General features: G+C 38.4%; 1 protein-coding gene across 1 annotated transcript in view; it reads right to left on the minus strand.

Annotated features, from left to right (window-relative positions):
• MORC1 (MORC family CW-type zinc finger 1) overlaps window positions 1–22514 on the minus strand; it is a gene marked incomplete at its 3' end in the record, with an annotated part of 160187 nt that extends 137673 nt beyond the window's left edge. Inside the window, exons 1-6 of the mRNA XM_081077229.1 lie at window positions 22430–22514; window positions 15728–15781; window positions 11989–12023; window positions 6316–6384; window positions 3852–3942; window positions 3134–3242 (exon numbers count right to left, since the gene is read on the minus strand). Of these exons, the coding sequence (XP_080933355.1) occupies window positions 3134–3242; window positions 3852–3942; window positions 6316–6384; window positions 11989–12023; window positions 15728–15781; window positions 22430–22494 (423 nt within the window). The 5' untranslated portion in view covers window positions 22495–22514. The remainder of the gene's footprint in view (window positions 1–3133; window positions 3243–3851; window positions 3943–6315; window positions 6385–11988; window positions 12024–15727; window positions 15782–22429) is intronic.
• Between the last annotated feature and the right edge of the window lie 475 nt (window positions 22515–22989).

The raw sequence follows: 22989 nt of genomic DNA on the forward strand, positions 1-22989 counted from the left end.
TCTGAGTGTAGGTGTGTGATTGCACCCCGAGATGAAAAGGCGTCCTGTCCAGGGTGGGTTTGTGCCTTGTGCCCTGCTGGCAAAGGCTCCTACTATCGGAGACCCTGCACTGGTATAAGTGAGTTGGAAACGAATTCTGTTATTTGTTTTTACTCATCTTTCTTAAATGTATATGTAGATCACATTTATTTCAATGTTTAATATTAGAAGGGCTTGGGGTCTTTATTTAGAAATTTGGTGATGTTTTTGTGACCAGAAGTCAGCTAAAGGAACTTAACTCTTATATCAATTAGCCTATGGTAAAATTGATTTCATTATACATCGTTTTGCTTAAAGTCAGTTTCCAAAAACCTACCCATAACTTTCAGGACTTACTGTATTCAAAAATGAATAACCATCCAAGAAAAGCATCTAATATGATAAATAGAGACCAAATAAACAAGTATAAACAAAAACTCAGTGGAAACAAAAACTGTAAGAGGAACATGAAAATTTCAGTTCCTCTGAAAAAAATTAATCATTGTTATTAGGTTGGTGCAAAAGTAACTGCAGTTTAAAAGCTTAAAAATCACTGCAAAAACCACGATTGTTTTTCACCAACCTAATAGTATTTCAGAGCTCTAAGAGGAAATGCTGTATCCATGAAACAAGAACTACATATCATTTCAAAAGTAACATTGAGAGAATATAAAAGACTTCTTGGAAATTAAGAATATGATTACAAAAAAAGAATTTCTATGAAAGTGTTAGAATGTAAATGTTATAAAATCTCCCAGAAAACAAAACAAAAATACAAAGGACAAAATATAGGAGAGGAAAGATAAGAAAATTAAAGAACTGGTCCCAGACATTTAAGAGCTAAGAATCAGGAATTACAAAAGGATATGGGTGGAAGAAATCATCAAATGTTACAGAAAAATATCCCAGAATTGAAGGATATGAGTTTCCAGATTGAAAACATACAACAAGCACCCAGCACAATGGATGCAAATAGCTTCACCCAAAGGCAAAATGCTGGAATCAGAACATTGGGAACAAAGAAGATTCTACTGACATTCAAAAAGTAGAGGGGTAAAAAAAAGAATGAGTCACACACAAGACCCAGAGTTAAAATGGCTTCAGATATCTCAGTAACAACACTACAAATCAGAAGATAATGGAGAAATGCCTTCAAAGTTCTGAGGAAAATTTATTCCAACCTAGAAATAATACCAAACCAACCTATCATTAAGTTTTCAAGTAAGATGAAAAGATTTTCATGCATGCCTGTGAGGTCTAAAAATATTTTATCTCTCATGCACCCTTGTTCAGAAAGCTACTGGAGGATATATTACACCACGAAGAGAGACAAAGCTATGAAAGAACGCATGAGATTTAGGATCTGAGATCTGACACAAAAGAGAGGTGAAGAAACTCGCCAGGGCAGTGGCAAGGGCAGATCCCAAGATGGCAGCTGAACACCACCCATGGGAAGCAGACAAGTGAGCTGCAACACATGAGAAATGATAACGACAAAGAAAACCATGCAAATATTCAGTGGTAGTGAAATACATTAAGAACACTAAGCAGAGAATTAATTCCAGGGAAAATAAAAAGTTGCATGAAAAAAAGAAAAAATAGTTTATGACATGGTATAATTGTGAACAGTGTTTATACAGTCTCATAATGTAAATACTGTAACCATAATTGCAATCAAGCTTTGTTGAGGGAGGAAAATTAAAAGGGTGTGTGTGTGTGTGTGAAAGAGAGAGAGAGAGAGAGAGAGAGAGAGAGAGAGAGAGAGAGAGAGAGAGAGAGAGAGGCGCGCAAAGGAAAAAGAAAACGATAAATTTTCCTCTGTTATCATGGGAGGTTAATAGACAATGCTTAAATCAAATCAAGAAGCAGCATCACAAGCATACCAAAAAAAATATCAAAATAATCAGCTAATATTGTTTAAAGACATTGCCTCTGTGGAAATGGAAAGAGGTTGCTGGATAGCACCAAAAAAAAGTGAGGTGAGGGGAATGGTCCACTTTAGGAAAGCTATAACCTAAGTTTTGGCCCAATTTCCCATGCCATTTACCTATATCAAGCACAACATAAAAGCTTAAAGTTTCACTTCTCCTCATGTCAGAATCGCACTCTGCTACTCCCTATTGCCTGTAGACTATTCCTATTACCAGCCCCACTGCACTGCTGCTGTGGGCATGCTGTGCTCCTGCTAAGCCACCTCACATTTCCATACTGTCCCTCCAAACCCCATACTCACCTCTAGGTCTGAGATGTGCTGTGTGCCATTTCTCTCTATAAATCAGCCTTTCCAGTTGCAGGTTGTACTTGCGCCATAAAACCCTCACTGACCACTCAAGCAAGGCTCTCTAATCTCTCCATCCATATCATTGCTTTTGGCAATTTGTAACAGCAGGAACACATACTCATTGTTCTTTTTAAACACCTTCGCTTTGTTATTTATGCAATTCATATAGGTCTGACTTATTTTGTGACAGTGCTGAAAACACTTTGATAATCAGATGGTTTTCTGCTTGTTTTCTTTCCACAGTGTCTATCCAGTGCTAGGCAGACATCAGTTTCTCAACATGTACTTTCCGCACTGAATTATAACTGATATTCTTAATAGTGAAACTCAGACACACCACAGATAAATAAAATGTCTCTGGGTCATCAAGTGGAGTTGAAATTAAGGTCACTACAGTTATAGTTTTAATTCTACTTCACATTCAATTTCTTTAGATTGTTGTATCCCAAGTCTTTAAATTCAATGTTCCATTTATTTTAAAAATGATAATCTGTTTATAGCACATAATGGTAGAAATGTTTTGCAGACTTCTTTGGAAAAAGTTCATTGTGCCAAAAGGAGCCTCTTATTCTGGGAGATCTGAGAGTAGGGAGAAGGAAAATAAAGTTCTACAAAATGATTAGAAGTTGAAAACCCTCAAGAAAGGGTCAATAGGAGATAGGAGAGGCTTCCAATAACACCAGAATGGCCAGCTACCCTCTCTCCACTTTCAAAACATATTCCTAAATTTCCAAATCAGAATCGTAAAGAACCCATGATACACATGGCCCCCTGATATGGGAAGTGAAAACAACACCGTTACCATTGAAACTGAAGGAAAATCTCAACTCTTACCTCACTCAGACCTTCTCTTTCACAGAATGTCTGAGAAAAAAACACACAGGTCATCATTTCCTCCTTCTTTGTAAAAAGAATAAAGTCTTTTCCAATCCTCATGGATCCACTATATTGAAAATCAAGAATATAACAGTTTACAACGCAAACACTAAAAAGAAGGAACAGGTTGTTCTCCTCAGAAATAATGCCATTAGTTTGCTGACCCACCATTAAGAGGTATAATATGACTTTCGTTCTCAAAGTAGAGCAGATGGATTTGAATTAATCCAGCCCCACACTCCTGCTTGAGACATGACTGTTGGACACAAGGTGCTATGGGGGCTGAAGAAAACAACAATTATCTGACCCTGGCAGGTGCCACAGTGGTGATAGTGACCTTATACCCTTGCCTTTCATTGCAGCATACTAAGAAAATAAGCTATGGGCACAAGTAACACATATACTAAACTATGCTTTGAGAAACAATAGGACATAGTGATATAACGAAGCTCTAAAGCACAGCAATCCTGGAAAGAAGATTCATCATCTATTTGAGAATTAATTTTTAAAATGTAAAGATCCAAGTCAGCTATGGTATGGAGATTCCAAAACAAGGTAGGACTCCCAAATTTATATATGTTTTTAGGTTTTACAAACTTGGACCATTCTGAATAAGATTGCCTTTAATGATTATTTCCAATATCAATGTATGCCATAAAGGAAAAAAAATTCTCACCTTTTAAGACCATTGCCATATTGCCCAATGAACTTTAAGGTCGATAACCGTTTCTTGGATGTTCCAAAGTAAATTATATCTGAGGCTTCCTCTGCAAGTAACAAAGACATGTAAGGTGGTTAGGAATCATGACAGTGACCGGAGGTCTAGCTGTCATGATGTCACATGTATCTCAGGATATTAGGACAAATGCATACCTTTTGGGTCAGCCCAGAAACAAGGATCCTTGTCAGGCTCCATAATCTGTGACTAGAATTTTAACAGTATTAGAGTTCTTCAAACAGACCTAGCCATGTGGCTTGGGGTAAATAAGAGTTTAAAACTCTCAATGTTAAGTTTCTTGTGTCTAGAAGGAAACTACTAATACTTATATCACAGTTATTCATGAAGATAAATGAAATGAATTAAATGAGATGATGTATTTGTGAGACCCTGAATATAACACATGGCACTTGATGAATGTGAATAAATTGTAAGTGTTAAGATTATTTGTTCCACTAGTAACTTTCCATGGATTTAGCTCTTATCCAGCCCCATGTGAAACTGAGAAAACCAGAATGCCTTCTGTTCTGATACTACTTGGCAAAAAAGGGCTACTTGTTTCAGACTTTCAGAGTTAGACTCTTGAGCTCTCCAGGGCATTCTGAAATTCTAGAGAATTCAATGGACCTCAGAAAATGTATACTTCCAGAAACAGGAATGATCCCAGGGAAACAGGAAAAGATAGAAATGGCTCTCCCAATTGGCCTAACTGAACACATACTCTAGAATTTTCCAGAGGACCCTGTGTCAGTCTGGTGGTAGTTTAGTCATATCCAGTACGGGAGTGTAAAGGCTACCAGGAACTCTGCTTGTCAAAAGCTAACTGGCTATTCAATCACATGTTCTTCTCAGGGGTTAGGTATTAGGTGAGAGTGCCCATAATGACAATACTAGCTACCACTTATTGATTGTCTAGTATGTGCTGGGTACTGTATTATATATTTTGAACTATTTAATATTTATAACAGAACTCCAAGGAAGGTATTATTATGATCTGAATATCATAGATGAGAAAATTTAAGAAATTGATATACTCTGTCTAAGGTCACACAGCTGATACGCTGATACATGCTACCGCAGGATTACAACCCAGAGTTGTCAAAGACCAAACCGTATAGTTTTCATCATATGGTGGCCAGAGTTCTGGACACAGGGACAGAATCCTGAATAGGACAGACATAAGCCCTGCTCTTAACCACTTTATGCAATGGTAAGAGAAACAGGCTGAAATAAGTAGGCAAATAAACAAGCTCATTTCTGAGAGTATAAAACAAGGAAACAAAACCAGGGTGATGTGACAGAGGAGTGTGGCCTGCAGACAGAATGATCAGGGAAGGCCGCTTTCATCAGGCGGTATCTGAGACGAGATTCAAGTGATGTACAGCCAGCAAAGTGCCGCTGGGGTGTTATCGGCAAGGAAGTGAGCAGCAGGAGTAAAGGTCAGAGGCCAAATCACGCAAAAAACCAAAATTATCCAAAGTCAGAACAAGAACAGAGTAGTATATTTGAGCATTTCTAAACTTGCTAATAAATGTTCTTTGATGATTCAGATCAAGGGGGAACCTCGGACGCTCAGAAAAAGATAACTGTTTTACTTTGTATTCTTACTTTCTATCAGCACCAATGAGCCGTCTTTCCTTTGGTGTGGGACTGACTAGAATGGTTCCATTGTTAGTTGAACTCACTCACCATTTAAACACAGTCAGTGGTCAAAAGTTTGGCTTGTGGGACATAGACAAGTGTTATAAGAATTCAGGATAAGCTATCCCAAATAACTCAAAGCCCTCATCAGAGGAAATGAACATTTCAATTTCACAGCAAACAGGTGTAGCTCACCTACGATGTGCTGGCTTTATGAGAGCCTTGGAGATAAAAAGATAAGTCATGCAATGTTTTGTAGATATATTCATTATGATAGGTACATTCAACTGAAGCAACTAACCTTTGAACATGCAGAGAAAAATCACAAACTGCTAAAAACAAAGAGAGGTGACCTTTACCCCAAGGTTAAACAGAAAATTAAAAAATAGCCTACAGGCATTGAAAACTGCCTCAGAGCTCTTGCAAGCAACATCTGAAAGATGGTCTAAAAACAAGCTCAGAGTCCAACCAGTTACTATTTGCATTCCATTCATTTCCAGATGCTGTTTCTTATAAATAATTGAGTGCCTTCTGTCTTTCATTTTTCTGGCAATATTTATTTACATTCCCTTTTTGTCTTGCTTTAGATGGTTACAATGAATTTACTCTGACAGCTGAAATATTTAAATCTAAAAAGTTCAACAGTATGTTAAGTCTGGGGTTTATTTTCCCTAATAGCTTCATACCTGTTTTTGCATAGATAGCTCAATTTATTTTTATTTTATGAGTTTTCAGACTGTTTCCTCTAACAGCCAGTTAGGTACCTAAACAATTAACTTACCAGGGCTCATACCACATCCATCATCCAGAAAGCACAACATGAACCCACCCTGCAGTTTTTCATTAGCCACTGTAAAAGAAAACAGTTATTATTAATAAATATTGGGGTTAATTTGTTCGTCAAAAAGTCATGCTGCTCATATAATTATTCGTCTTCAAATGCAGCCACTGAGTGACAGTGTTATGGCACAATGATAGAGTTCAGAAAGGCGGTTTGACTACATTTTCACAAGAAACTGCAGGGGGAAAACACTCAAACAACAAAAAGGCTTTGAATTAACATAAAACATCTACACATTAATAAATTATGTATTCAGAATGACATGCGCTGCTCTGGAACTTGACTGGTCCTTTAAACTTCAGGTATTTCCTCCCTGGGAGAGGGAATAAAGGTAGACAGTGATGTGACCCCAGGATCCTTCTAACCAACTGATCAACCTTTATTCCCTTCCACCAAAGCATTAATTCTAAAGTCAATCTAGGCCATTCTTATTAAATTCATCAGGCTCTTTTCTAAGTACTTAATTCCCATAAGAGCCATTTGAGCATCATTCTCAGTGGCAGCAAATATTTGCCACTTGAAGATGCATTTGATTTTTGAAAATGGCTAAGTTATTTAGAATCAATTTTGATGATTAAGAGATATTAAGTTATATAATATAATCGTTTGTTTAAAAAAAAAATTAACGGTGTAACCAAAACTAATGAGACTAATTTTACTGCAAGGTTTATAATCTGGCCCTGAAAGTAATTTTGACATTTGGATATATGAGTTCTAGCACTTTTTTTTTTATAACAATTTTATTGAGAAATAGCTTATACACACACACACACACAAACACACACAAACTGTACACACTTAAAGTGTACAATTTGGTATATTTTGACATATGTATATACACATTAAAGTATCACCACAATCAAAGCAATGAACATACCCATCATCCCAGATGTTTCTTTGTGTCCCTTTGTAATCGCTCTCTTCTGCCCTGTCTATGCCCTATCATCCTCAGCCCATCCCAGGCAGCCACTGATTTGCTAATGCTGTCCTTATCGATTCATTTCTGGCACATTTGTTAAGTCAACACATGTGTGCAACAGTCCCCTCTAATTCATATTTTAAAAATTCAATAATGTTCAAGATAATTCATGAATATCTAAGAAACACACCTAAGCTTTCTGGGTTCGTAATTTTATGGTCAGGTGCTTACTTCTAAATCCTCCTCCTCTCTCTAATTCACTTCCTGTCTATAAACCCTCTGTATCGTCCCTACCATCTTATTTTCCCAGTTTTCCTCTATATCTGGTCATCCGGTCTACTTACTTCACCTTCTGTGTCAGAATATTCCTCCAACCCCTGCCCTTTAAGTATTTGCTTTGTTCAGTCCTCCCTCTGACTAAAGCTGGCATTTCTCCATTGTTCATCAAAGGGAATCCAACTCTTGTGAAGGTCTTTGCACAATGCAGCAGTTCTCAACCTTGGCCACACATATGAATCATCTGGAGATATCATGAATGAATTGGTCTTGGGTAGGGCTCAGGAATAAAAGCACAACCCCCAATTATCCTAATGTTCTTGAGAATTGGGAACTATCTGATCCAGGCCTCAGGCAGCTCTGCATAGTTATGACAGTTGATTTTGCAGCTCTTGGGATATAGTTCTCATGAAAGGAGCTTACACAACGAAGGGCACTCCTTTAGTGAATAGATGAGAAAGACCCACAATGCCCAAGAGACATATACAGTCAAAATCTCAGGGTGAGCAAGTTCTCCATATCCTCGCCCATATACAGACTTTTAATTCCACATCCTTAATGTCTCGGATTTGACCACTTTCTCCATCCCTACTATACTGTTTCAGTTCAGAAAACCATCATCTCTCCCTTCTGGATTACAGCAACAGCACCCTAACCCCTTGTTCCCACTAAAATCAGAGTACAGACAGTCTGCAGCCAGTTGTGCATTTCACTACTCTGCTGCTTATAACCCTTGCGTGGCTTCTCATGGCCCACAGGATGAAATCCAAACCAGTTAACAAATCTTGCTTACCTGTTATAACCTGGCCCCCCTCTCTCTCTGTGATGGTTAATTTTATGTGTCAACCTGGCTAAGTTACGGTACCCAGTTTTTTGGTCAAACACCAGCTTAGATGTTGCTATGAAAGTATTTGTAGATATAATTAATATTTGCAATCAGTTGACTTTCATTAAAGCAGATTATCCTCCATAATGTGGGTGGGCCTCATCTAATCAACTGAAGGCCTTAAAAGCAAAGACTGAGATGTCCCCAAAGAAGAAGCAATTTTCTGCCTCAAGACTGCAGCACAGAAACCCTAATTTAGTTTCCAGGCTGCTGGTCTGTCCTGAAGGTTTAAAACCCAGCACGGCAACATCTGAATTTCCAGCCTGCCAGCTGCCCTACAGATTTCAGACTTGCTAGCCCTCACAATTATGAGAGTGTATATATAAATATATAAACACACACACGTACACACACACACACGGTGCCAAAAAAAAACACATATACACATTTTAAGAGAGAGAAAAACTGAAGCCCTTTAAGTTCTAAGAGAGAGAAAAACTTGAGAGAGAAAAACTGCTGCCCCCTATCACGTCTGCTTTTCAACATAGTGTTGGAAGTCCTTGCCAGAGCAATCAGGCAAGAGAAAGAAATAAAAGGCATCCAAATAAGGAAAGAACAAGTTAAATTGTCACTTTTTGCAGATGACATGATGCTATATATAGAAAACCCTAAAGACTCCACCACAATGCTATTAAAAACAATAAATGAATACAGTAAAGTTGCCGGCTACAAAAATCAATGTACAAAAGTCCATTCCATTCCTATGTATTAACAATGAAACCTCAGAAAAATAAAAGAAACAATTCCTTTTGCCAAAAAAAAAAAAAGTAAAAAGCTGGCACAGTGTGTACTCAGCACTTACCCAGTGCCTACCACTTGGTAAGCACTCAAGACACATGTATTAATACACACCCATGTTTACTAAGACTAATACACACAAACAGATAAAACACCCTTGGCTAACTATATATTTAGTTTGAATTTTACATCCCTCAAATTACTTAAAGAAAACCTAAGACTGGGGAATAATTCAGGAGCCTCATTAAATGATTTGAAAACTAGCCCAATGCTTAAATAAACTATGCATGCCCATACAAATTCTATATGTTGGCGCATAAGACCTGGCCTTGGTTTATTTATTTATTTATTTATTTTTAAGGAAAAATCAATTTGCTTGGTTAACATCCGTATTATTGTTTGCTGCAATAAAAATTTTTAAAAATATAACATGAATAGGTAATACAAAATCAAAAATCATAAGTTCAGTTTTTCACAAAACACATAAAACTAAAGAAAGAAGTGCCATTTTGAAATCAAATTGCGACGATTCTTTTTTATTTGTTACGACAATGACAAGTGCTAGAAAAAGTGAGGTAAATACCAGTCACGTCCTGCTGGTGTCCTGCCACAGACACAAAAGAACATAATGTGTGAATTCTGGTTACATTTGTTAACGTTGTGATTCCAGATAATTCCTCTCAACCCTTCATCATAATATGTGTGCTCTGAATGAAATGCAGCTTAAATCTGTCCTCCCTTTTCCATTTCTAAGACCTCTGCCCTCATTGAAATTCTCATAAAATCTTACGTAGGTCATTTCCATAGCTCCATCTTCCTACTATCTCTTCTTTCACATTTCTACAGACCGTCCTTTATGTTACTGCGGGAGTATCTTTAAAAAAGGAAAAGAGCACATTTCTAATTTGCCAAATGACATTGCTCAAAGTTCTTCAATAGTCCACTGTCTACAGGGGGAAAAAAAAACAACCTTAGTGTGGTATTATCCTTTTGGCTCCAACACTTAGCTCAGTCATTGTTCCCTGAATGCTTTTCCCCTCGAGTATCTGCATGGATCACTCTCTCACATCACTCAGGTCTTTGCTGGTACATCACCTATTTAGCTGATTTCCCTTATCGCCCTGTGAAAAATGGTACGTCTTGCCCATCGCTGTGTTCTCTCATCCAGCTTTATTTTTTTTCCCTTTCCACACTTATCATTGCCTGGTATATCATGTATTTGTTCATTTCTTTACTGCCTGTCGCTTACCGTTAGAAGGCATGTTCCATGAGCACACAGACTTAATCAAATATTTTGGAATGCTCTATCCCCGGGCCCTAGAATAATTACGTGGTTCATTCAAAATAGGCCCTCAATAAATTGTTATTGAATAAATGAATGAATCTCTGAATGAGTCTACCTCCGTTCTTTTTCTCACAGTAATTCCTCAGAGAGGAATATTCCTTTCTTCCTATACTACTTGACAAAAATCACATCCATATTTGAAGTCCTAGCTCTTTAATATGAGGCATACTTTCTCGGTGTTCCCACCACACTTTGAGTTTCTCCTGAGCAAGAGGCACTTATTCTGTTTGACTCTATATAGTTGGAGATGTAAGGGAAGATTTTCCACTATTGCTGTTTCCTTCTATGTGGGATGAAGTTCAATTAGTATTAGGGAAGGGGCCCTTCCCTGTCTCTTGATCACTTTTCCCTGTAGCCATGAGCTCACTCATCTGCCTGGCAATTTAGGGAGGCTCCGTTCAGATCTCTCATGGTCCCTCTTGGGAGTGAGCTGCCTGCAGAGTATGAGGTCTACTTCGCTCTCCCCAAGGCACTGCAGTTCCAAGGGGAAGCCTGACTCCTCTGGGGGACAAGTGGTTAGTCCTGAAGTGTGACCACCAAGTTTGTTAGCCCTTCACACTAAGCTCCAGACTCCAACCCAGCACTTATCAGTAGGAAAGACTGACTCTCTTGTTTTATTTCTCCCTTTTCAGAACTTGGAGAAGAGAAAGGGAAGAAGAATGTCATGTATTATGTTCCCTCAGGTCTCTCAAAATGTCCATATATTCCTCCCTCATGAACCATAAATACCCACCTGGCAGAGGATTGTAAACACTTAGAAAACTAAATTGAACTGAGTTGCTTTTTAAATACAGTTACAGATTTATATTATGGACCCTCTTCTCTCGCCTGTGACCAACAGCCAAAATTTACAAGAGATCTGACAGAACTGGGATGGGGATCAGTTGTAACACCACAGGCATCTCTCTAGGTGGTGTTAACTACAGGGCTGGATGACAGAACTTAACTTCCTTTGCATCATATTCTAGTGAAATGAACTAATAAGTGCAATAAATGGTGACTATAAATGAAGTTAATGAAGAAAACGTATTTGGTTTGAATTTTATAGCACTCAAACATTCATACTGCGCATTCACTTACGCATTTTAAAACTGTGATAAGTTGAGAATGATGTACACTTAATTATGAAAAGCCATTAAGTTAATATGCTTTTTAAAATAAAACTGTTTTCTCATGGCAGACAAATTGACTGTTCCAAATCACTCTAATGCTTTCACAAAACTTTGAAAGATCTAATTTTGCAAATGAGTCCTCTGACAAGTGAACAATTTCACTCTTGCAGTGTACTTTTCTCCACCTGGCTTCCCACAGGGTCACTGTATTCACAAAGCACTTTGATTACATTAAAGATCTATACAATATGGTGTGATTTCATGAAATAAAATAAAAGCAAAATAACTACAGGTTTTTCCCTTAGAAAAAGAAAAAGAAGAAAGCAAATCTGCTCACCTGAAAACACATCAAGTCTTGCAGCCCCTGCATCTCTGGAAACAATATGAAAATATCATTACTTTAACAGGAAATTATGTTTTTAAAAAAATGTATTAATCTGAATTGCTTAGGTGAACCATAACCTATTGTCAGATACAAACAATAGAGAAATCAACTTAAATTGCTTCAAAAACAACTTCATTACTAAAATGTTTCACTCTGCGTGACGTACTAAGATCTACGATCAATCACTCATAATTTGAAAATGTTGCAAAGCCTAAAATTCAGATATTCAAAAGAAGAGATGGAATCTAGTGGTAGTTTCACAAAAAGCTCAACAAAATAGATATGAATGTTTTTTAAAAACCAGTTGGAGAATAATCCAGAAGTCAGAGAAAGAATTTCATGATATATTTTAGTTTTAAAAAAGGTGAAAAGACAAATTACTAAATAATATGTACCGTATGCTCATATTTTTAAGAACATATATAGCATATATGTGCTTACCTGTAATAAAAGAAATCAAAATGTTAACAGTGGTTTTCTCTATCTCTGAGGTTGGCCAAATCTGGCCCACAAACTTTTTGTAAATTAACTTTCATTGAAACACAATCACGCCCATCATTTACATATCGCCTATGGTTGCCTTCACACTTACAATGGCAGAGTTAAATAGTTTCAACAGAGAACACACTGCCAGCAAAGGTGAAAATATTTCCCATCTGGCCTTTTACGGAGAAGTATGCTGGCACCCACACAACATGTGACAAAATTACCGGTTTAGTTTTCCTTTTCTTTTTTTTAATTTTCTCAATTTTCTATAATTCACAGATATTATTTGTGCATTTTTAATGTAAACTTTTAAAAAGGAAAAGAGAAAGAGGCAGAAGATTCTGGCTTCAGTATCAAGATCATGAAAGGAGAAAGACCTATAAGGGATAAGGTCTTACATGTGGAAGAGGTCATGTTAAGGAAATGCAGAGTCTAAAAGGAAGCTCAGAATAATAAAAACAACCAGTCAGAGTCTGATGGGGAAATCTGAGTCTCCCAAAATGTCCATCAATCTCAACACAAAAATACCCCAAAGAAATCTAAGTACGTACACTGTACTTGTTCTACATACCCAGTTTCAGAGTTAGCCTCTTGGTTCCTTCCTCTAACCAACTGCTGTTTCTCAGCTCCTCCAATAAACAAATTAGGGTGTTACCACTACTGTTTCTTGAGCATTTTCTTGTGTCAGGTACGCACTGAAGGAAGTATTTTTGAACTATTTTTATGTTGGATATTAGAAGGATTCTCTTCTAATCCTTACCACAATCCCATGAAATATAGATATCATTATTTCCATTATATATTAATAATTATGCATTGTACAAAGTACCATGTGCATAATAGGTGTTCAATAAGTGCCAAAGTACTGTAACGGACGTTTTCAAATGGTTTCTTCATACAGAAATTCCAATGGATAAGGCAAAGAATAATTCACTTTTACAGTACAAAACATTTTACAATAAACTTTATAATTTAGCCCAAGTACTTTCTCCCTGACCAACTGTTGTATCAGGAAGAGGCCCCTAACCACGCCTTCCTGTACTGTCATATATTTTCCTCTTTTCTTACAATAGTCTTCTAATATCTTCCAGTTCTAATTTTGACAACGTTGGAAATCATCAAAATCTTGAATACACTGATATTTTAGAATAACACGGGGACAATATGAAGATCTTCTGAATGATACCAACTGAACATCTGGAGTAAGTCTGTTAAACAGCTCCATTTGATGTCAAATACTAACATCTAAGCAGTAGTGGCAAACTCAAGTGTCCATGGAAGTCAGAGGAACTGAGGGGTTCAGGCTGACTGTGGGGATATTGTAAATGGTAAAGCTAAAGAAAAAAAAATGGCACAAGGTGAAGGCATAGGCTGGTTCTAAGAGAACAGCTGCTATGCACCTGATCTCACTGAGGAATGTGGCCTCAAGGTTTCTATTTCTAATCTTTAAAACAAATAAACAAATGCAGGGGATCCAGATATTTTTTATATGGCACCTCCTGTTTCTTAAACTTTACAAACGCTTCCTTCTTTGCTTTCTTTTCCTTATAAACACTGTGTGAACTTTCACTACGAATCGAATCGAACAAACAGGAGACAGGCTAGATTTGGTCAGGGGGCTGCCAGTTTAGAAATGTTGCTCTAAGAATTGCTTTATTGATCACATTTCTCTCAATCCCCTGAGTCTGGTCAATCTTTCTTTGTCAATCACCCTCTACTACACGAATTGTTCCCTCAGTTCTATTTCTTCTATATTCTGATTTTACCTGTCCTCCTGGGTTGAGAGAATGAGTGAAACAACTTCAGAGGAGAAAAGACAGTTGACAAAACAGACAAATGTGTTCTTACAGAATTAGAGATGTCCAAGTTGAGATTTGTTCTTTCAGAGTTACAAATGTCAAGTTGCTGAAATGGACATTCAGCAGGAGGAAGGACTAACAGACAGAAAAGGAGCTTTGCTGCAGAGCTTTGAGCAAAAGCAAACAGAAGCCATCCTGAACTATAGAGACTGGGAACGTCCATGTGTCTTGGCGCCATCCTGCTAACTTCTCCTGAGTTCAGGGCTCTCCTGACTAGCCAACTTCATTCTTTTCCTCCTCTTCCCTCCCTTTCTATGATAACTATGATTCCATTAGTTCTACAGAGAGAATTTCATATGAGGAGGAGCCACTGACTTTTTACTTAGTGCTGGGCTTAGTGCTGTGCAGAAAGTTCTGGATGGCTGCTTAAGTTACTGTCCCTGCGATCACACTCAGTCATCTCTCTTCTGAGGCCAAAACGGGGAACAAATGCAAACAGTTGAAATACATTTATCAACCTGTGGCAGGGAATTTAGTTCTCTCTATTGAGATGCCTGATCTAACAACTGCCTACTACTTCCTGAGTGGACTTTGCCTTACACAGAAAAGACAGGTAAAAATCTTCTGTTATAGGGAAATATAAATACAAAACAAATCAAATGTTGTATTCTGTCAGCTGAAAACTGACTCCCTCACAAGCCCCCACAAATACACTTATGAAATGGGCTTTAAATTGTTAAAGAAGTTTGTTTAAACTTCAGTGCCTTTGTCAGAGACAGTAAAATGGGGTAAGGGAGATCTGTAGTCAGACAGCCTCAATTTGAATTCTAACTCTGCCAAATATCAATTGTATGAACTTGAATAAGTCATCTAACCTTTCTGCACACCAACATCCACATATGTAGAATTGGGATAAGGATTCCCACCTCTAAGTGTTGTTGTAAAGATGAATGAGTTAATACCATATATAAGGTGCTTAGAACAGGGTCTTATACATAGTAGGTGATCCACAAGAGTTAGCTATTTTCTCCTTAACTATGCAATTCGTTTCGATGCAGACTTCAATAAATGTGCAGACCCAAGTCTAAATTCTCAAAATATACTGTACATTGATATACAACTCAAAAATATCCAAATGAATATCTGTTGTCATATGATTATTAAGACAGAAACAGACATTCAATTTCCCTGAACTTCAAGTTTGACCATATATACAAATTAATAAAGATGAATAATTCCTCCTTTCAGCTGTTCTTTTTCCTATATCTTGCTTTTATAGGAAATCAAGTTGCAAAATAATTCAGGTGGGGAAAATAACGACATTATCTTTTCATCTTTAAATGTAAGTAACTAGACTTGATTTATATCATGAGGTTGCCACAGTGACTTTCACAGATAAAGCTTACCTTGCATTGTCCAGCAATTCGGCCAGTGCTCCAAAAAGGAAACTGTGAGTGGTGCTGATGGAAGAAACAGAGGGAAAACCAAAAGTTAAACTAACTCTGTAATCAGTGTAAAAGGTTCAAGACACTTGCAGACAAGTGTTCTCCAGTTTTAGACAATCAATTAAAGAGTTATTCTAGAAACAACTTTCTCAGCACAGTCAAGATTCTGAAGTACATGCATGCCATGACAAAGCCTTGGCTAAAAACTCAATTGCCAAAATACCCTGTCTACCCGAAGGAAAGGGAGATTTCAACGACCTTATTGTACTTAGAGCAAATGTCAACATTTTAAAATTGCTTTATAAGCATTTGTTCAAGTTATTCAAATATTGTTTTCCTTAAAATTGTACTACTTAAGGCCAAATTATTTCTGAAAAATCTTGATCAAAACCCTGGCCCACTAACTTTTCTTATTAGGGAGACAATTTCATGGACGGTGTAGGTGCCTGACCACTGCACTGTACACCTGAAGCTGAAGCGGAGTAATACTGAGTGTCAACTATAATTTAATACATATATATAGTCATGGAATATAGAGTACAGCATAGGAAAGAGAGTCAATGGAATTGTAACAGCTATGTACGATGTCAGAGGGGTAGTAGATGGGGCGGGGGAAGAGGGTTATCACTTTGTGAGGGGTATAAATGTCTGACTATTACATTGTTTTGTATGTCTGACACTAAGAAAAAAAAAAAAAAAGACATTACTTAAGACTCCCTCTGCAGGCACTGACACCAGCAGGAAATCTTGGTTTGCCCCACGAATCTATATTTTTCTGTGGAATGCTTTCACCTCTGAAAAGCCTGTCCTTAGAAAACCTTGTGAATTACCTCCTGTACGCCCTCATGCCAGGTCCTAAGTAGTAGAACATATTAGATGGCCACCATTGTTTATATTTTGAAGGCTGAATGCTGATGGGTGAAATAAGGCTGCTTTCAGGGTCTCCCACTTGCTTTTCATTTCCTGATGTGGGTATCTCAATCAGCAACCTTATCAGAGCATTAAGGGTAGAGTCAGTATGCAGTTTTATTTTTAGACTTAGGAAACAGGTAGCAAGAGTGACTCATTTATCAAAAAACATCTGCTCACATGGTATTGGCAGAAAAACAGACACATAGACCAATGGAGTAGAATTGAGAACCCAGAAATAAAACCATATAAATATGGACAGATAATTTTTGACAAAGAAGCTAAAAACATACAATGGAGGAAAGACAGCCTTTTCAATAAATGGTGCTGGGAGAATTGGATAGCCACGTGCAAACGAATGAAACTCGACTATTATCTGTCACCATGTACCAAAATTAATTCAAAATGGATCAAAGACTTAAGCATAAGACCTGACACAATAAACTGCATAGAAGAAAACATAGGTACTAAACTTATGGACCTTGGGTTCAAAGAGCATTTTATGAATTTGACTCCAAAGGCAATGGAAGTAAAAGCTAAAATAAACAAATGGGACTATATGAAACAAAACTTTCTGCACAGCAAAAGAAACCATTGACAAAATAAAGAGGCAACCGACTGAATGGGAGAAGATTTTTGCAAACAGTTCCTCCGATAAGGGTCTAATGTCCAAAATATACCATGAACTCATGAAACTCAACAACAAAAAAACAAACAACCCAATTGAAAAATGGACAGAGGACCTGAAGAGACATTTCTCCAAAGAGGATATACAAATGGAAATAGACATATGAAAAAATGCTCAACATCGCTAATCATCAGAGAAATGCAAATGAAAACCACAATGAGATATCACCTCACCCCAGTCAGAATGGCTTTCATCAACAAGACAAATAGTAACAAGTGTTGGAGAAGCTGTGGAGAAAAAGGAACCCTCATACACTGTTGGTGGGAATGCAGACTGGTGCAGCCGCTATGGAAGGCAGTGTGGAGGTTCCTCAAAAAATTACAAATCGAATTACCATATGACCCAGCAATCCCTCTCCTGGGTATCTACCCAAAGTATTTGAAATCATTTACACATAAAGACACGTGTGCTCCAATGTTCATTGCAGCTTTGTTTACAGTGGCCAAGACATGGAAACAACCAAAATGTCCTTCGATAGATGAATGGATAAAGAAGTTGTGGTATATATACACAATGGAATACTATTCAGCGTTAAGGAAAGATGATATAGGAACATTTGTGACAACATGGATGGATCTTGAGAGTATAATGCTAAGCAAAATAAATCAGAAAAAGCAGAGAACCCTATGATTTCACTGATATGTGGTATATAAACCAAAAACAACAAAAGAACAAGACAAACAAATGAGAAACAAAAACTCATAGACATAGACAATAGTTTAGTAGTTACCAAAGGGTAAGGGGGGTTGGGGGGGTGGGAGATGAGGGTAAGGGGGATCAAATATATAGTGATGGAAGGAAAACTGACTCTGGGTGGTGAACACACAATGGGATTTATAGATGATGTAATACAGAATTGTACACCTAAATTATGTAATTTCATTAACAATTGTCACCCCAATAAATAAATTTAAAAAAAAATCTGCTCATTTGTAGAGGAGGAAGTACCATGTGCAATGTCTCAGAGACTCCAAATACCTCAGTGCCCAGGGCAACATGTTAGCTGAATTTTTTTTAAATATATGCATATATCCATTTTTTGGAATTTTAAACTTTAAACACATGCTAATGAGGGCTCTTTTTTTTTTATTAGTTTCAGGTGCACAAGACAAAGTAATACTTAGACGTTTATCATTTATATCCCTCACACTTTGTGAACCCCTCTCCCCCCATCCACTATCTAATGAGGGCTCTTTTGACCCAAGTCAGCTTTCAAGTTTATAATAAAAAATAAATAAACTATTAAATACTATTGCTGCAAAAAGGTGTCCTTCACTCAAAAGAAATCTAGTATGTAAAAATCTAAAATAAAGCAAAAGAGAAGTGTAGGTGATATGCTTTACAAAAGCAGCATTTTAAAATACAAGCCTTTCTAGTGAATTTAAAATGCATGATTCAATATACAAAAATTCAATCTATAAACAATTTAAGAAAGTCACTGCAATCATTCTAACCAGGAAAAAAAAAATGCCACAGAAGTTTCTATACTATTTCACTCAAGAGATTTTTACTGCTTGCCTGTCATGTGCCAGTGTGGAGTGAACAGTCCTTATCCTTTTGGGGCTCAAGCTAGTGGGGGATATGGAAAATACACAAGTCAACAAACACACTGAGCAGACATGACAGATGTGATTAGGTGCTATGAAGGAAGGGAAATGAGGAAGAGGAACTGGTGAGCAGAGGGCATGGTGGTCAGGGAGACCCTCTCTTCATAGAAAGTATTTAAACAGAGCCCTAACGTATGAGGAGAATTCCGTCCCTTGAAGAGCCAGGGTGAAAACTTTCCAGCAAGAGCAGAAGGTGAACAGACCTTGAAGCAGAAAAGAGCCAAGGAGGCCAGTCTGCTCTGGCTATGGTAAGACAGAAATCACACTGAAATGCAGGATGGCCGAGTCATGCAGTGCTTCCTACTCCATGGGTAGGACCCAGACGTCGTCTACATGCAACTGGAAACCAATGTTATGTTTTAAGAAGAGTGGCATATCTGGTTACTTTTTAAAAAGCTCATGCTGGCAGCTTTCAGGAAAATGGACCATAGAGGAGCAAAAATGGGAAGCAGAAAACCCAGTTTAGAGGCTATGTGGAAAAGTCCAGAAGGGAGATGGTAGTGGTTTGGACTAAAGTCGATGGCAATGGATATGGAGAGGAATGGATGAATTTGAAAACTAGTCAGAGACAGCATGAAGAGGACTTGATGATGGATTGGATGTGGGGCTGAAGCAAGGGAGAAATAAAAAAATCACTCCTGTTTTGTTTTGTTCTTTTAGTTTCAGGTGTGCAAAACAATGTAATAGTTAGATATTTACACCCTTCACAGAGTGGTAACCCCCTCCCCCATTATAATATCCCTCTGACTTCGTACATAGCTATTACAGTTCCACTGACTCTATTCCCTATGATGTACTCCACATCCTGTGACTATACATATATATTTAATTATAGTTGCCATTCAGTAGTATTCAGCATTAGCTTCATAATGGTGAATAATGAAGCTGAGGTACAGCTCAGTGTTCAGGCATTTACACCATTCATGAAGTGGTCTCCCTAGTAAGACAAGTGTCCACCGGATAGCCTACCAAATCTTTACAACATTATTGATTGTACTCCCCAAACTGTCTTTTGTATCCCCATGGCAATCTTGTGGTTACCAATTTGTGCTTTCTAGTCCCCTCACCTTCTCCCTCATCCCACCCCCCTCCCATCTAGCAACCCTCAGCTTTTTTTCTATACATCTGAGACTGTTTCTGATTAGTTTGCTCATTTATTCTATTCTTTATATTACACATATGAGATCACATGGTATTTGTCTTTCTCGTCTGACTTATTTCACTTAACATAATGTTCTCTAGGTCCATCCATATCGTTGCAAATGGTACGATTCATTTTTCTTTCTGGCTGCGTAATACTCCACTGTATGAATGTACCACAGTTTCTTAATCCAGTCATCTACCGATGGGCATTTCAATGGAAGAAGATATTTGTCAATGACACATCTGATAAGGAGTTAATATCCAAAATTTATAAAAAAAAAACTCATTCAACTCAACACCATAAAAACAAACAGAATGGGCAGAGGAATTTCTCTAAAGAGGATACAAATGGCAAACAGACATGAGAAAATGCTGGGCCTCACTAATCATTAGAGAAATGCAAATAAAAACCACAATGAGATACAGCCTCACTCCGGTCAGAATGGCTATCATCAATAAATCAACAAACAAGTGCTGGCAAGGATGTGGAGAAAAGGGAATCCTCGTGCACTGTTGGTAGGATTGCAGATTGGTGCAGCCACTATGGAATCAGTAGGGAGGTATCTCAAAAAACTGGAAATGGAACTACCTTATGACTCGGCAATTCCACTCTTAGGTATCTATCCAGAGAAATCCAGAACGTTAATTCAAGAAAATATATGCACCCCTATGTTTATGGTAGCGCTATTCACAATAGCCAAGATACGGAAACAACCAAAATCACTCCTGTTTTTACTGAGGGAAGTCTCAAACAAAAATCTATCTAGGAGAGCTGAGACGATGCTGTCGTGTGGAAGACCCGGCTCGCTCTGCCATTTGTTGTGCGGGGCGGCCTGCAGGTTCTCTAGTCCTGCTCCCCACATAAGAATGCAGGAGATGGTGAGGCCAAAAAGGAACACCCACGGAGCCATAGGTAGGGGAGTCACACCACTATAGTCTCACTGGAGCTGGAGTCAAACGACCTGCAACCGGCTGTCTGCTTTTCTGCCTGCCAACCAACCGACTCGACTCCCGACTCTGCAACCAGCACATCCGTGGCAGGTATATCAGTGGCTAACTGACTAACTGGTTATAGCTGATGGTCAATTAGCCACAGCTGACAGCCACCTACTACCCGAGTCAGCGCCTTTCCAGCACCTTTCCATGTAAGGCTGAAAGCCTGGAAACTGCTCTCTGGGGCTCTGTCCCCACAGATGCCAATTTGTGTCTGATTTTGTTGCTGTTGCTTCATGCACCCGTTCACTTTTGTTACTAAGTTACAAGACCACCCAATGATAATGGAGCAGAGCAGGGGGAACAACAAGGTGGTTTGGGGGAGGTTGGGAAGCAATAGCAGGAGCTACAGAACAGAAGTTGAGGAACTTTCTGGAGATAAAATGCACAGTCCTTCCTGCACTTGGCTTATCATTTTTCTTCAACTCAACTCAAAATTCCTGTTTCTTCATTTGTCTTCCTCCTCTGTTCAGTCCTTTTGTGCTTGAAATTATTCTCCATGATAGAGAAATAAAAAGTATCTGCTGAACACTGCGTGTTTTACTGTACTTCCTGCAAGAATTGCAGTTTGTCCCATGCAGCAAGGCTGGCTGTCCCTGCCTTTCTTTACACTTCCAACTCTGTGGTTTCAAATCTGGTGAATCCCTTACATCAATCAGTACTTTTAGTAAATCCAAATACTAAAAGATTCCCAAAAAGCAACACACCACTATGAATTACACAGCACTCTCTGCTATGCTTTCCCGTGCTGGAAATGACAGACGGAATAGAAAACCACTGTCTGAGTATTTGAAATTACACCTAATGAGTCGCCAAAGGCACCTGGACCTGAAAGAGAAGCAAGAATGCCCTAGTAATAACTAAAATGTGTGAATTCTATCCTCAGAGAGGTTACATTTTTGGAAAGACTTTAGAGGCCACAGAGGTTGGAATCAATAAATAGAAATTACTCTCTGGAAGCAACTTTAATCTTTAAAGTGTCAGCATTGGGCAGAGATATCACCAAAGACAGGCAACCTTGGTAAAATGAGGGCTATGCTGACCTACAATAAAACAGTTTGTTGAGTGTTAATTGTGGGGACTTTCTACCACTTGGTATTAGTTGGGGGGGGGGAACAAAAGAGTTTAGTCTGGCTCAGAATGTATACCTTTATCACTTTTCATTGCTTTTCTTTTTAAAGAACTTTAAATAAAGAATACTGCCATAAACCCATGATACTAAGTTTTTTTGTTTTCTCCCAATCTGGTATTTCACAAGGAGATGGACCAAACTCTTCACTGTGTGGAGACCTTCCCCCGTTCAGATTCTGCCGAGGCACTTACGAGTTGGCGTGGATGAAATCCAGATGTAACTGGGCCCGCCTCAGGGTAGCATACTTGTCGCCCATGTCGGGAACAGGACCCGTGCAGCCCTAAAAGACACCAAGGCCAGGCAGGATAGCTCTACGCCCACGCCGGATAGCCACACGCCCGATAGCCACACTCCGGATAGCTCCACGCCCACGCCCACGCCAACGTCCACGCCCACACTCCTGGCTCCGCAAACCCGCGCTCCCTCTGGCGACCAGAGCTCCAAGTTCACCCGGCATAGTTGACCGGGTTTCTGGCAAGACAAAATGCTGCTGGCGTTGGATTCACCTTATGAGCAAATGAGGCATATGAGCTGGGCTCCTCTTCCCAAATTGAGTTTTGTGTAACCTTCCAAAACAGTTGTTCCTATCATTCCCCAAATGGAAAATGGAACCCAAGACTGGGTTTACAATTTGATGGGAAATAATTACACGCACATAAACAATGTGAAGAATCTGGATCTCAAAAGGAAAACAAACTCCTACATACTGAGAACAAATTGATGGTTGTTACATCGGAGGGGCTTTGGGACG

This window comes from Rhinolophus hipposideros (genome assembly GCF_964194185.1).
Source record: "Rhinolophus hipposideros genome assembly, chromosome: 2".
Taxonomy (NCBI): Eukaryota; Metazoa; Chordata; class Mammalia; order Chiroptera; family Rhinolophidae; genus Rhinolophus; species Rhinolophus hipposideros.